Source organism: Scleropages formosus, chromosome 1, assembly GCF_900964775.1.
Source record: "Scleropages formosus chromosome 1, fSclFor1.1, whole genome shotgun sequence".
In the NCBI taxonomy this organism is placed as follows: Eukaryota; Metazoa; Chordata; class Actinopteri; order Osteoglossiformes; family Osteoglossidae; genus Scleropages; species Scleropages formosus.
Window position 1 is genome coordinate 1,306,554 of NC_041806.1, and position 15,601 is coordinate 1,322,154.

Consider the following 15,601-nt stretch of genomic DNA (forward strand, 5'->3'; position numbering starts at 1 on the left):
GTGTTGGACTTTTCAGTAACGTGTAATGAGTTTTTTTTCGTGATTTTTAGTACATTATTGGCTGTAAATGTTTTTTTTTGTTGTTCATTTAAGGCTGCGTCCATAAAGGATTCATCCATGTGCTCACATCCCCCTTGTGTAACCCAGTCACTAAGAAAGTATAAATACAGCATTCAGGCCCTCACTTGACTGTCATGATATTGAATGTATTATAAGAAACATTTATGTAGCTTTGACACTTAGCCGAGTGTTTCGCAACGCAGTAGCTTGCTTTCCCGGATAAAAGGATCTTTTTTTCAGGTTTACAGATCATTTGATCATGTCCTTCATGTGCACAGATGGATTCCACAGGTGGGACTGTGTTCAGAACAGTCATCAGAGCCCAGAGAAACAGAAAGGAGGTGAAACAAAAATTGCCCTGCTGTGTAAATGAGTAAATCAGCTGCACAAACCTAACACTGAAAGTGACTCTGGCAAAAAGTGTCACATATATTAACGTTTGAAATATTAGTCGCAGCTGAGTCCCGTGAGGCCGACAGGTGGGACGTCCACCTTGTTCCGGTGTCTTTTCAGGCCAGACTCTGTTCCGCATCCCGTTCCAGCGGGGGAGGGGAGGCTCTTCCTTCGGGAATCCTCTTAGAGGAGTAATCTCAGGTACCGTATGGCGAGCGCCATGCCAGCAGCTCCGGAGCACATCCCCAGAAGGGCCCCCCAGGGACAGGAGAGGGGAGGAGCTCCTGTCGCTAGCGCGGTCTCTCTGAGTCGAGGGACCCCGCTCGGACCCCCGTGCTGACAGTTGTCTCCCCGGCAAGATGCTGCTCTCTCCGGCCGCCGAGCGGAACCAGGACAGCCTGCTGTCGGTGCTGTGGGAGTTGCTGGAGGACCAGTCGCACCGCGAGCTCTTCGCCCTCGAGCTCGGCTCGGGCACCGGGCAGCACGTTGTGCGCTTCGCTCGCGACCTGCCCTTCGTCACCTGGCAGCCGTCCGACATCAAGGAGGAGTCGCGGGAAAGGTCCCTTTCTACCGTCCATTTTACCACTTAGGCACCAATGTCCATAGCTCAGAGTTTTAGGGTAAATCGGTGTAAGCAGCTTAACACTGCAAGTCTCGCTAGAGAAAAGTGTCAGGCAGCTGAGTTGATGTAAATGTACAGAAAATACATGTATTCATATGACTGAAATAATGTTATAATGTTAGGTTTTCTAAACCAAGCTACTGACACCTCTTTTCCCGTCACTTCTTTTTACTGTATCAATTCGGGGTCATTACCTTGATCAGCAGCAGGGTTCCAACACAGTTTCATCAAGGCCATGCAAAGTCAGTACACGGTAAAAATACCACACCAGCAGGTGGGTTGAGGTGGAAGAAAGGAGCTGTTGCAAGCGGTTTGGTAAAATACTCTGCTCGTTCAGCCAACGACACCAAGACTGCGTCACGATCACAGCTGCTGGGTGCGAAAGGGGCCCCGGTATCCAGTGCAATAGTAGGAGGGGGAAGGACGGGGCCCCCGGCCAGCAGGCGGCGTGGTGGTGAGCGCCATCACCTTCTAATCAAAAGTCCGTCATTCAAATCCCCATTCTTGCTGCAGCACCATTGATCGAGGTAGTGAAGTGATACAGTAAAAATTACCCTGCTGTCTTAGTGGGTCAATCAGTGTAAGCGCCTGAGTGTACAAACCTCCCACTCTTGTGTGTATTTACACTGAGAGCAGCATCAGCTCCTACATCGCCGCCACCAAGGCAAAGACGGTCCTGCAGCCCGTGCACCTCGATGCCGGAGAACCCTGGGACAAGTGGGCGGGGCTTCCCAGGAGCTCCTGCGACATCATCCTGTCGATCAACATGCTCCACTACTGCTCCTTCCGCACCATCGAGGTACCGTCTCACCCAGCCGCTCCTCTCGTTCCTCGGTAACCGCTGCGGTTCTCCTCAACGCCGACCATGTGGAACACAGGAGCAGAGCAGAAACGCAAGTGTGTGTGTGTGTGTTTGCGCACAGGGTGTCTTCAGAGGCTCCGCCGAGGTTCTGAGGACAAGTGGCTTCCTGATGACATATGGGGTAAGGCTGAGCGTCAACTGAAAGTACACGGTCGGTCTCCGCAGACTCCCAATCAATCGGACACAAGGTGTAAACACCGTGGAAGTGAATTGCACTGAACTGTTCCCACACTCCTGCTGTGCGGGGTTGTGCGTTACCAGGTAAACACAGGCAGCGTTTCCTCCAAAAAAGACAAACCTTTTAGGAAACGGATAAGCGAAGAGGAGGCATCTTTGCAACCGTTTGTAACCGTTCATAAAACGTGGCTCTCCCACATGCCCTGGGTCCATCTGAAGGTCCATCTCCAGAGGGAAAGCACAGAACTTAGGGTCCGAGAACCAGTTGGATTTGGTTTAATACAGTACATTTGGGCCGCGTTGGAGCTGCTCAGCACTCATTTGCTCTCCTTTCTCCATCAGCCCTACGCCATCAATGGGGTCATCACCCCCAGCAGCAACGAGGAGCTGGATAAGACCCTGCGAGAAAAGTAACCGTTTTACTCTATGATTTTAGTCCTTATGATGATTCATCGGGTCTTTTACTTAGAACCATGAACTGCATGCAGTAGAAAGTTCTAGAATACAGAGTGCGTCCGTAACCTGGCGATCTTCCACAGACCAGGGATAAGAGTGTAGAAGGCCTTTACTATAATCCTGTGTTAAGAACATATCGGGGGGACAGGACACGCACGAGCATCGGTGTTTGCACACACCCTTGGCCAGTGTGTGTCCCTCAACGGCTGTTTAAATTCTGCGGTAAATGGCAGCAAAACCCTTTCTGAACCTCATCACTCAGAGAATGTTGAACCGCTTGAAAAAGATTAGCTATGACGATGAGGACGAAACCCAGGGAACTGTGGGTAAAAACCACGGACTGTGACTCCCCGTCCCGCAGGAACCCGGACTGGGGCCTCCCGGACATCGACGTCCTGAGACAGCTGGCGTTCGGCAACGGGCTGCGGCTGGAGAGGATAGTGAGTGTCACTCGGCGTCACCATGGTAACACCACGGTGGACAATTTCCACTGCGACATGGCCTCTGCGAACACCTGTGAGCACTGTGGCACCGCTGGGTGGGAACGTACCTGTGCTACATGGGAACTTCACATTCATAGCGTCCTTTACTACATTTTACTAGCCAGGGGCCGAAAAGCGTCTCTTACGGTGGACCCGTACACAGCTCATCCTGACGAGATGAGATGGGTCTAATGGGGGCGGTGGCGGGGACCCGTTTCTCAGACCAGGAGCCGGGTGGGAACACTGCAGGGACAGACTCGAGGCGGGTCACCCATCCAGAGGTGCCTTCAGCCCGTGGACCTTGAGACCTTCCTCTTCCCTCGTACCGTAGATCGAGATGCCGGAGAGCAACAAATGCCTCGTCTTCAGGAAGCTCTGAAGAGGCAGCAGGAGGAGCTTCTTTAGCTCTCCTTCCTCATCCTGCGCATGGTGAACGGACGTCATGAAGGCAGAACAACAACCGAGTGGCCCGTCATCCATCATGAAACACTAGTGTTACCGGGGTACCTGCTGCTCACGACCTCATTATATTCGGTACTCGGCACATTACTGAACTGAGGCAGCAGGTGGCGCTGTGGTTAGAGCACCTGCTCTTCCTCTCAATCCTACTACCTGCTGCTGTGCCCTTGAGCAAGTGGAGCTTGGAAGTGATGCAGTGAAACACAGTAGAAATTACCCTGCTGTGTAAAGGGGTAGACAGTTTTACCAGTTTATCAGCGTCAGTCACGCTGCAGGGAAGTGCCAGATAAATGTCACTGCTGTTTGAATGTGGAGAATATGAGACATTATGGTGTCATGTATGAAGTGTACATGTAGCATGAATTACGTTGAATGTGTCTGTTCTGTGTTTTCCTCTCTGACTTTACTATTACGAGTCAAAGCGAATTAAAAGCAGACCTCCCTGCTGTGGTGGACTTTTCAAAACACACTTTAGCTCACACAGTCCAGCATCGAGCTCCTTCTCCCTTTGCGCGCTCGCTCACTCGCTTTCTCGCGCTCTCTCTCTCTCTCTCACACACACACACACACACACACACACACACACACACACACACACACACAGCGCGTGTTATGAAATGGTAGAACTTGTACAGAAGAGGTGCTGGGGCCTGGAGTCGGAGAGGGTAAGGTAGGTTGGTTCACACTCCTGCAGCAACAGCAGTTTCAGGCTCGAGGAGCAGAAACTCTCACGCGCACAAAGCTGATAACCTTGAAGTTCTTTCACACGTGGGGGAACAACATATTAAGGACATAAACAGGTTGAAACCGTATTAAAATGTGTTTTAAAGTATTTTATGGGTTTCAGACCCAAAGTCCAAGAGCAGCTCAAGTGAGTGCGAAGCCAGTGGCTGGGAGAACAAACCCTTGGACAACGTTGGGTTTGCCGCCAACCATTTCCACCAAGTTCAGGAACATGAGCAGGAAATGAAGGCACTGTAAGTGCACAGTGGTGTAGGATGAAGCAGCGAGGACCTCCCCAGCGTGGAGGCCACGCGAACCCCAGGCGTTACCCCGGCAGAGGGGCCTGCTTCCTCTGCGGACAGACTGGCCGCTGGAAAAATCAGTGTCTGAACACTGGTATTCTGTCAGTCCCTAGGGGACAAATCATCGCGGTCCCCTACGCACCTGGGGCTTCGGGTATCTCTAGTAACCTCATTCCCCTCAGCGCTGCTTCAGGTCTGCAGAGAATCACACTTTCACACCATCTCATCGCTCTTACCATTTTTAAACTTTAATAGCCATTAAAAGTCACAAATGACATTAAAAGTCCACAGAAATCACAGTGTGCGCAGATTACATACATGCCAAGCGTGTGAACGTCACCTCCTGTCACCTCCACCTCGCTCCTACATTGTGCCGCACACAGCGCAGACCAGGTCACACACCGCTGGTCTGTGTCCGATACACAAAAGGTGCGGTGCTGGGGAAACGGTCAGAACTTGAACGATGTTCCGCTGACAGGTCATCATGCCAACACAACCCCTCCCCTCAGCAGAAGACACCCCAGTCATGTCATCCCTTCAGCACCCTGCATCTATGCTTTCATTACAGTATGAAAAATTTAGAGGCAAAGAATCACAAATTGCCAACTTCAGATCTTATGCATTCAATATAGTACACTGATTTTTAAGGACCCTGCTGATTTTTATCTATTACATATTAATATACGCCGTGTTGCCCCGCATGGGACGAGAGAGAGAGAGAGAGAGAGAGAGAGAGAGAGAGAGAGAGAGAGAGAGAGAGAGAGAGAGAGAGAGAGAGAGAGAGAGAGAGAGAGAGAGAGAGAGACACAGAGACACACTTGGGTCAACAGGAGGGTGTGGTGGCAAAGTGGGTTTGGTCAGGGCCTGCTCTCCGGTGGGTTTGGGGTTCGAGCCCTCCTTGGGGTGCCTTGCGGCAGACTGGCGTCCTGTCCTGGGTGTGTTCCCTCCCGCCTTGCGCCCTGGGTTGCCGGGTTCGGCCCCGGCTCACCACGACCCCGCTCGGGACAAGCAGTTTCTGACTGTGGGTGTGACTTGGGTCACTTGAACACCTGCATCAACACATGGTGGTACTCAGAGGTACAGTGTGAAGACCTGTATCTTCTCTCTGCTCATCTGAGACTGACTGAAAGGGTGAAGCCACAGACGTGAATGACGGGAGGGTTATTGCAAACCAATACCCGAAACATATTTGTATGTCTGATTAGTCAATAAGAGACATTAAATCAGAACTGATGCCCAGGGTCTGGCCTCAGCCCTTCTTGGTCCACAACAATGTCCAACAGAAAGTACCTGTAAAGGGTCCAGGTTGTCAGCAGTATGACCGACCACAGCCAATGCAGTTAATATTCAGATCAGAAAATATTTACATTTATTCATTTAGCTGATGCTTTTCTCCAAAGCAACTTATAATGTTAAGGCTACAATTACTTAACCATTTACACAGCTGGGAATTTTATTGGAGCAATTTAGGGTAAGTACCTTGCTGAAGGGCTCTACAGCCAGAAGTGGGGATCAAACATGCAACCTTTGGATCCTAAGGCAGTACCTCTAACCACTATGCTACCAGTTGTCCCCATATGTAAATGTTAAATAATTATTTAGTATTAATTAGTGTGACCAGTCATGTGAATTTTCTCATCCACGGAGGGTCACGCCAATAGATGGAGATGGAGCGGCTTTCTGACTAGGAGCAGCAAAGCGCTGGGGGTGTATTGGGTGTGGGACTGCAAGATGGGGACGGGGTGGGAATGGAAGTGGGGGTGCCATGGGGAGAGCAGTTGGCCCTCAGTCGAACGAGATGAGCTGAGCCTCGCTAGTGACTGGTGGAGCTTGTGGAGGCTGCTGCTGCTGCTGGCCACCAGGGGGTGCCATCTGTGTGCGAGAAGAGCCACTCGTCAGGCTGACTGACAGCAGTACCTCAGACTAGAAAGGGAGGGAGGTAGGGAGGGCGGCTCACACACCTGCTGGTACATGGGCTGCTGGGGGGGCAGGTAAGGCTGCTGGGGAGGCAGGTTGGGGTCCTGCCCGGGGAGCGTCGCCATCATGTTCTGGGACGGATGGGGCAAAGAGGGACAGGTAGTGAGCAACGAACCCAATCCAGTGTGATCGCTCTGTGTGTGCATGTGCGTGCGTGCGTGTCTCTCTATATAAAGGCTTCTTTACCTATGACGCTCGTCCCATTAACCTTATGATATTACTTTCCAGTCCCGGCGCTACCGAGACTCAACACGCTCCACCTATTGTATGGTAAAGTCGGCACACCCATATTTGTAAATGTTTCTGTCTCAGTCCCATTATTCCATTCCATCAACCCTATTAAGTCAAGGACCTCCTCTATGTGTACCTATACATACACCGTACACACACACACACACACACAGAGCGCGCTGGCTACACTGCCGACACGTGTTTGAAGTGTCAATGCATGATGCAGCACTGACCTGCATGTTGTAGGGCTGGTAGCCCATGGGCACCCCCTGTGGGCCCAGGTAGCCCATGCCATTGGTGGGCGGTGCCTGGGACATGGGAGGCAGGCTCTGGGCTTGGGACACGGCACTCTGCAGGGGGAACAGAATGGGCGGGACCAGGATGGGGACAGAGAACAGGAAGACGTCAGAGCTGAGCTAACGCAGCGGGAGAGCAGTGAAAACCATAACACCGTACACTAATAATTTAATCAATATAATCATATTAACAATTTTTTTCTATACTTTATTCAATACCATAAGAACAAAATAAAACTTCCAATATTCCACATCACGAATCACAAACATAAAACATCCTCATATTTCATTATAAAACCATCTCTCAACATAAACATGACAGGGCTTACTCACTTCTCCAAACATCTTGGATCACTAATACAAAAAGTAATAAACATCAGAATTCAAAAGCAAATATAAATATCCATTATGACAAAAAGAACCTGGGACTTTAAAACCCTTCATCAAAATTTAATATTAACAATTCATTCAATTTCAAGATTTTACAGGAGATGGAACAATGTGATGGTCCCTCCCTTCGTTGACTGTTACCTGATAGCCCTGTGTGGCCGTGGCCTGGTAGCTGGAGTAGGCGGGGCTAGTGGTGGGTGGAGCCTGGGCAGGAGGGGCGGGCTGACTGCTGGAGCCAGGAGTCTGATACATGTAAGCGTTAACCATGCCGGGTTCTGGAGTGTGGAGAGAGACGTTAGAACCCGTTCGCAGCACCGTGTCCTTCTGAAAACAGGAAGATAAGTAGGAACAAGATGCGTCCTCACCAGCAGCAGACACCGGCATGGCCTGGTAGGGGGCGCCGCCTGCGTGACCAGCCTGGCTCATGTAGACCGTGTGCATGGGGGAGCCCTCAACCGACCCCGATGGGCTGAACGTGCCGGGGTAGCTGGGAGGGCCCGCGGGAGGGTAGACCACCCCACCCGCCACACTGGGGGGCAGCGACTGCATCTGCACACATCATGGAGTGCGGGGGGGTTTCAAAGTGAGACAAATTTCCAACGTTTTTACAAAAAGAGCCGTGAAGACCTGGCGTGACACGGCACGTGGAAGCAATGCCCACCTGTGCGTATGGCAGTGGGAAGGCGGGCATCTGGGCACGCATCTGGATCGTTTGTTTCTGCTGCTCCAGACGCAGCTGCCGCTCCTTCTCCTGCTCCTGCAGCCGCTGGATGGCCAGCTGCCGCTGCATCTCCAGGTACTCCTGCGCAATACAGAACATCAGCCAATTAGCATTAAACCCTCCCACAGCTGCTGCTGTCTCTCCAGGTGCGTCAAGTGTGAAACTTCAGGAGAAGGAGGGTCCTGCACACTTCACTCAGTCCTCGCCTGGGAAGTTTCATCACTGCTGAGAACATTGGGAACAGTTTTGGATCAGCTTTAGCTCGGCAGCCCTTGTTGTACCTGCTTCTTCTGTCGCATGATCTCCAGTTTCTGAGCCAGCTGGATCTGTCTCTGGCGCTCAGCCTCCTCAGCGGCACGGCGGAGTTTCTCGCGGTGCTCCTCCCGCAAAGCATTCAGGGCAGCGCGCGCATCTCGCACTTGGGCCAGCTTGTCCTGCAGGCCCTCATAGTAAACTGAAGAACAAAGAATGAAAGGGGTTTGGAGCACAGGGACGGGCCATCAGGAACAGTACACAGGTACTTCAGCTTACAGACACCGCTGGGGCCTCAAGTCTGTCTGTAACTCATTTTGTTCAAAGCCCACATTAAAAGCTTCATGACACAGATATCCCTCAGTTTATTCACAGGTTGGGTTCTGTAAAAAAAAAAAAAATCTTACACAGAGCTTTAATAAAAATACTGTTGGCATTTTTCAATACTTTCAATAACTTTGGCCAACTACTCGGTGCCAACTGTTGACCAAATCGTCCCATTATCACCAGCTCTGAGGAATGTTAGCCATAGAAAGTGTGTGTGAAAAAGAGCTGAAGGTGGACCCACAGTCCCTTTTTTGTTGCATGCTCTTTACTGCCACCTATTGACTTGGAGGGTAAACACAGGGTGTGTTCAATTGACGACAAACTGGAATTTGAGTAAATGCACGAGAAGAAAATGCAACAGAAAAGGAAATCAAGTGGGAAAACGGTAGTATCTATGACGACAACTCTGAACTCAACTGTCCGTAACGCAGGGAACCGATACACACGTACAGCTGTTGACCCCTCTCTTTGCGTGGGGGCTCAACAGAGGGAGAGGGGGATGTTAGGATTCCTGGGATTTGTGGGGGGGGGGGCTGTCGTACTCACGCCTCTTTTCGTCCAGCTGGTTGAGCAGCTCCAGGAGCTGCGGGTGCATGTTGTTGATGGACTGGAAGAGCGAGAGCACAGCGCTGTCGTTGGTTATGCTGCGCCCGCGCATGTGGTTGCTCTTCATGCGGTTGAGGAAGGTGGTGACGGCATTCTGCAGCGCCTTCAGGAACTGCTCGTGGTTCTCCTCCGACTCGCCATTCTGATACTGCTGCTGGGGGTCAAGGAGGGAAGCAGTCCATGATACACATGCTGTATTCAGAAGCATGTACACTGGCTCCTTGTGTCAAAGATATATTTTCCAGATTATTTTTTGCACATTTCTCCACAAAATTGGCTGAAGTGATCAGCTTTTCCGTGAAGAGCCAAGCACCCAAACAGGAGTCTGGATGGGAAAGTTTTAATTTAACTCTCTTCCACAGTGTGTCTTATGTTCAAGAGTGTTGGTGGTCAATAACAAGGATTAAATTAAATTTTATGTAGTTTGACAGTAAGAAAAATTCAGTGGAACCTCGGGTGGCGAACGTCTTTTTTTACGAATAATTTGGAGTACGAAGTTCAAATACGAAAAACAAATGTTTCTGTATACGGTGGTGGTGGCTCGGAATACGAACAGCATGCGAACAGCCTCAAGACCGTTGAATTCGGTATTCAAACATTCAGTGCGTATGATTCTGTTTATGAATAAATGTATTGGTAAACTTCTTCGGTTTTCGAAAGATTGCCTCCGAGCACGAACATCCTGTTTGAACCTGTACGCGTGGGTACGCTTCAGGAAGCATAGGGCAAGTAGGGAGACAACAAATACCCTCCGCCAAGCATCAGTTGTATACGTAACCTCACATTGTGAACGTCTCGTATCCAAAGCTCTCGCGCATGCGTTCGAGAAATTCTTTGTGATTTTCTTTAGTGTACGTACGTATTGTACATACCCTAAGCAACGATGTCACCCAAGAAGATAATAGCAGCATCTGGGAAGAAGGTTGTCCATATCCCGATAGAACCGAAGAAGGAAATCATTGGGAAGCATGAACGTGGTGTACGCGTGTCTGAGCTTGCCAGGATGTACAGCAAGTCAGCATCAATGATCTGTACCATCCCGGCAAATAAGGAAGAAATCACGAAGGCTGATGTTGCAAAAGGAGTGACAGTGTTAACAAAGGAACAGTCTCAGGCCATCGAGGACGTAGAGAAGTTGTTGCTTATCTGGATAAACGAGAGGAAGTTAGCGGGTGATCATAGCGTGTCCGAAGCTATCATTTGCGAGAAGGTAAGGCAGTTGCACACCGATCTCATAAAAAAAAGAAACGCCAGGATCAACGGATGCGGATCTCGAGTAATATTTTTGGGGGCGTAGTACCAATTATTCTGTTATACATTACTTCTTATGGGGAAATTCGTTTCGGTGTACGAAAATTTCAGAGGACGAATGAATACATGGAACGAATTAAATTCGTAAACCGAGGTTCCACTGTATTAATATTAAAACTGATGATAGCAATACCCATAACTTTTTACAGAAGCCAATTAATTGGAAAATACACTGGTAAAATTGATTTTGGAGATACAAACATATGGAGTGGCGCTGTACCTCCACAATGCTGATTGGCTGAGCTGGGGCGTGGCTCTCTATAGGCTGGCTCATCTGGCTCACGGGCATGGGCTCAGCCAGCGGCACGGGGGCCGGGGCCGAGGGGGTTGGGCTCTTTCGCACCTCCTCCTGCTTCTTCTCCCAGTATGTCCGGTTCAAGTAGCGGGCCAACTGGGAGGTCAAAGCAAACATTAGGACCACGATCATCTAAAAAAAACCTGTCTTTACCCTATACCTGCCAGGGACACCATGGTACACTTCTCAGGATCAGGACGGAGACCTTGCTCTCTTACCTCTGGGTCCACATCTTCAGCAGAGGGTGCTGACGAGTTCTGCTAGGCAAGAGGAAAGAGGAGAACCCATCCTAAAAAGGCTGTTCCTACAGCAATACCATGGCTTTTACTGTAACTACAGGGTAAATGGAGCGGCTGTCCTTACCAGGGGTGAGGAGTAAAGGGTGCTCACAGGAGGGGCTGAAGACGCGACCGGAGTAGGATCAGCTTTCGGGTACACAGAGTACGAGGTCTTCTGTCTCTGGGACAACAGGACCGCGGAGCAGCTCTGTGAGTCAACTTGTGTGTGTGTGTGTGTGTGTGTGTGTGTGTGTGTGTGTGTGTGTGTGTGAGAGAGAGTGTGTGCATGCGCTCACCATCCTCTCCTTCTCATCGGCCTCGCTCTGTGACAGCGCAATGGCCAGCTGCAGCTCCTCCTCCTCCTGCAGGGCCGCCTCATCCTTTTTAGGGGGCATCTGGGAGGACATGTTCATCAGTCACACAGGGACACGGACACACACGCACAGAGCAGGGCATTGGAGAGAGTGTGTATACCTGAGACTGCTGCGACAGGGGACTGGTCAGGTACTCAGGGGGCAGATCAGCTGATCCACCAGGGGGCGCTTTCCCTTCTCCTTTCCTGGGATGGACATGGGAGGAACAGGGTAGGTGCATCAGAGAACTGCATTATGGGAGACTTTCCATTCTCCTGGACTTTATGAGATATAGTAAGTCATAGTAACAATATGCAGTAATAATAATTGCACTTGATGGGTTAAACCACAACTGAAACGACTTCATTACACTTCCTCCTGACATGATGGAGAACTGAGTGATGAACATATTCCGGTGTATTTATATAGTCTGAGTTATATTTTCTGTACATGTACTTTTCTAAAATGACAGTTTGTACTGCGATGAACACTACCTGTGCTTACGCTCCGATCTGACTGATCAAAGAGAATAGTGGTGTAGGGCCACCTTAATTCAACTCACTGTCACAGTGTTTACAGCTCACGTGTGATGCTGCAGGGTGACAGCGAGAGATAAGATGAACACTACATTTTTGGGACGAATCAGTGGATAATCAGCACTGAAAAGGAGTTTTTGGTGATGCCACACTCATTTTCACAAATCGGTATGAATTTTATTGCAGCTGAAAGTTTTTGAAAATGGTTAAAATAAAAAGTTGTACAAAATGTTTATATAGTTAGTGTTTGAGATTTTTACAAAACCACAAAAGTCACTAAAAACTAGAACACTTGTATTATCAAAATTTTTGTAGTTGTTCAACTGTTTAAGTGGAGAAACAAGCTGACTTTGGAGTTAGGTAGAAAATGAGTTATGAACATACGTCGGTTCCAACTGCTTAAGTTGAGGAGGCATTTTTACATGTGTGACACGTACGAAATGGCAATCGTAATAAATAAAGTGCCGGTGTGTTTGAGACCAGAGCAGCATGTGTGGAAGCAGCACCGTTTCTGGTTGCTGTATGGAGCAATGGAGACGGGGACAAGACCCACTTGTTGAGGAGCTCGAAGCAGGGCTCGCAAACGCGCACCTCCCTTTCGATGCCGAACTTGGGTATGGTGGAGTTTTTGGAGGAGCACTTGCCGCAGAAGATCTGCCCGCAAGCACGGCAGTGGTGCTGCAAGGAGGCAGGGTCAACAGTCAGCTGACCCACTCCGGGACATGCGTGCGTGCGTTTGGATAGTGCAGGGCTACACACGGGCCTACCTTCCGGGTCACGACCCCGAACTGCACTCGGCACCGGTGACACTCCTCCGCGTCCACCCAGTCAGGAGCCTGGAGAGAGCAGGGAGAAGAGGACACTGAGGGATGGGGATAAGGGAGACATCGCAGGTAGACCGCAGAGCCGGCTCCGGAGGACGCTCACCCGCTCGGCCACAAACATGGCGTCACTTTCCTTGAACTCCGGGAAGCTGTGACCTGCGGGGGACAGGGCGAGAACTGCTGTGAGACCGGGGTCAACGCCACGTGGGCGGAGACTGCAACACCCCACTCACCCTCCATCTTCATGATCTGGTAGGTGTCCTGCACCACCTTGTACTTGGGCTCGTTGCGGAAGGCGTGCGCCCACGCCTGGATCAGGTACAGGAGTTTATCACGCACGCTCGTCTCCGTCTGCTTCTGGGGGAGAGGGTGGAGGACGTAGGACAGGCACAGTGGTTACTGAGCAGCACCCATTAAGCACTTTGTGCCCCTCTGGATGCGACAAAATACACTGGTAAACATGACACGTGGAGTACAGTCACCGCAAAGAGAAACACGTATGTTGTTCAGACAGCAGTGCTATGGAGCCATTTGTTCCCTCTCTATCACTCACTCGCACACTCACTCAGACACAGTTGCAACACCCCACAATAAGAGCTGTTATGTACACAACTACAGAAAGAACATCTCTTCCTTCACTTCCCCGAACGTGAGCACCCCATTCACAGTTAATGTAACCTTTTTACATATTTATTTATTCATTAATTCACTATTTATCTCTGCATACTTTGCTGTGTTTATATTTCAGTGCTTTGTGTACTAGATTTTTTTTTACTCCGTTACAAGTAGCCTGATTACTATAGTTATCTTGAGCCCTATTTGTTCATATTATTTCTGAATTTTCACATTCCTTTTGTTTACCTATAAAAAGGAGTATCATAAAATACCAGATTATAAATAGCTGCCCCTCCTCCAAGCTACAGCTGGGGGCCTGTCCCAGAATAATGGTGTAATAATGTGGGGCAACAAACTGCTTTGTCTTTATATTTCACTTTTAAAATGGCATGAAGTTCTGCTTTAACTGTCTGTATGGTACGTTATTATTTATTGACTGATTTATAATAACATTTATTAGTAACTAATTTTATTGAACATTTGTACTGACTAGTGTGATCTGAAATCTGTTTAGAGGTTTACATCAAGGCTGTAATTTGAACTGAGGTGGAATTTCAACCGATATGACTATGAACCATTTACTGATTCTCTTTCTATGTATTATAAAGTTATGTGTGGGGGGGGGGGGATCAGATTTTTTGAGTTTTACTAATTGAAAGCCAACAGAGACTCGAGATCTTTCAACGTGGTCTTCATACAAGGCAGCAGGTATCCTTGATGAGGTCACCTTGATGAGGTCCTTGAGCTCCTCCATCGTCTGCTTGTTGGCCACCTCGTCGTGGACCGTCTGTCCACAGTTCTTCACCACCGACTCCAGCACCTGGGGAAGCCGACACGGTCAGGCACAGCGTCGGCAGCGTGTCACGCAGCCACGGCGTGCAGGGCGCTCACCTCCAGCGCGTACAGCGCCACATGCGGGTTCTTGTCATTCACCTTCTTCTTGATGGCACTCACTGCGTACTTGGCCCTGTGGAAGGAACCGGAACATCCATAAGGAGGTGCTACACTCCTTGCAAACGCATAAAGACATTTTTGTATAAGTTTGGGAAAATTTCTGTTTCTTCATCCACCACTTGGGGGGGGGCAGTGTGGTCCCTGGTGAGGGTACAGTATTACTGCACTGTGGGGGGTCGGGTGTGCCCACTCACTGGGTGTCTCCCTGGCGGATGAGGTCACAGATCTGCAGGATGGACTCCCAGTCAGTCTCCAGCAGCAGCTGGCTGGTTGCCTTGTCTGTGGGCGGAGTCAGATCACACACACACACACACACACACACACACACACACACACACAGGTCAGTAATGACATATCATACTGCACCTCGGGGCCTTCATACAGAGAGCCAGAAGACCATACAACATTCTACACACACTCCACTGGAGACATGGAAACAGAGTGAGCACAGCAGGGCAGACAGACAGTCACCACAAGTGTGGGAATATCCATACCAGGTGCTGAATGCCTGACACACACTGCACATCATTACTTCAGATAACAATAATATACAGTGCAGCAGCAATCAAGTCAGGACAGAAGAAGAGTAATAGTAAAATACTGACGTCATTGCTACAAGAATATGAGGTCTAGGACGTGCAAAGAAACTTGTGAAGAGGAACATAAAATGAACGGACTGTGTGTGTAACAACAACGGATCAGAGCGATGCTGAGCAACGATCATAAACGTGAGTTTACAGTCACGACGTTAGTGTGTGTGTTTTTGACGTGGCTAGCGCACTGAGTGCTGACTTAGCCGCCCAGCTAACGACGTTACTGGAAACTCCATCTCCAAATTGTTGGCCCCAGGGCCTCGACTCGAACCGGAACCCCCGCAAACTCAGCGCGTCCCACTCGGACCCGCGTCTCACCCAGTAGCCGCTCGAAGGCTCCCGCTCCTTTGCCCATCGCTGCCGTTGATTTACGGGGGAAAACACGATAATTGCGTTTCACTCTACTCTGGCCGGAAGCCACTGCACTTCCGGTTTCCGGAAGGTCAAAGGTCATAGAGCTTCGAACGGAGCATGCGCAGTACCTATCGCCACCTGGTGAGGAACTG

At 49.8% G+C, this 15,601-nt stretch overlaps 2 protein-coding genes across 6 annotated transcripts; one reads left to right on the forward strand and one right to left on the reverse strand.

Annotated features, from left to right (window-relative positions):
* Positions 1-812: 812 nt before the first annotated feature.
* Positions 813-3,619, forward strand: LOC108931903 (methyltransferase-like 26 B). The gene is made up of 6 exons (XM_018747990.2): positions 813-1,012; positions 1,712-1,874; positions 1,999-2,058; positions 2,457-2,524; positions 2,932-3,010; positions 3,384-3,619. Exons 1-6 carry the CDS (start codon positions 813-815, stop codon positions 3,429-3,431), a joined length of 618 nt encoding a protein of 205 aa, XP_018603506.1. The 3' UTR covers positions 3,432-3,619.
* A 2,442-nt stretch (positions 3,620-6,061) lies between these two features.
* LOC108931880 (hepatocyte growth factor-regulated tyrosine kinase substrate-like) lies at positions 6,062-15,522 on the reverse strand. 5 transcript variants are annotated; one of them, XM_018747945.2, is made up of 21 exons: positions 15,414-15,522; positions 14,697-14,781; positions 14,440-14,515; positions 14,276-14,368; positions 13,167-13,287; positions 13,037-13,089; positions 12,877-12,945; positions 12,663-12,787; positions 11,695-11,779; positions 11,517-11,615; positions 11,306-11,401; positions 11,161-11,202; positions 10,868-11,038; positions 9,277-9,490; positions 8,433-8,605; positions 8,092-8,232; positions 7,796-7,979; positions 7,572-7,705; positions 6,978-7,094; positions 6,498-6,584; positions 6,062-6,408 (listed from the first exon to the last, which is right to left on the reverse strand). In XM_018747945.2, the coding sequence occupies exons 1-21, from the start codon at positions 15,448-15,450 to the stop codon at positions 6,322-6,324; spliced, it is 2,289 nt and encodes a 762-aa protein (XP_018603461.2). In that variant the 5' UTR covers positions 15,451-15,522; the 3' UTR covers positions 6,062-6,321. The 5 variants fall into 5 exon arrangements, with proteins under 5 accessions (XP_018603461.2, XP_018603463.2, XP_018603459.2 ...); XM_018747947.2 differs by having other exon boundaries at positions 9,277-9,487; positions 11,161-11,199; positions 13,167-13,290; XM_018747943.2 differs by having other exon boundaries at positions 11,161-11,199; positions 13,167-13,290.
* Positions 15,523-15,601: the final 79 nt, after the last annotated feature.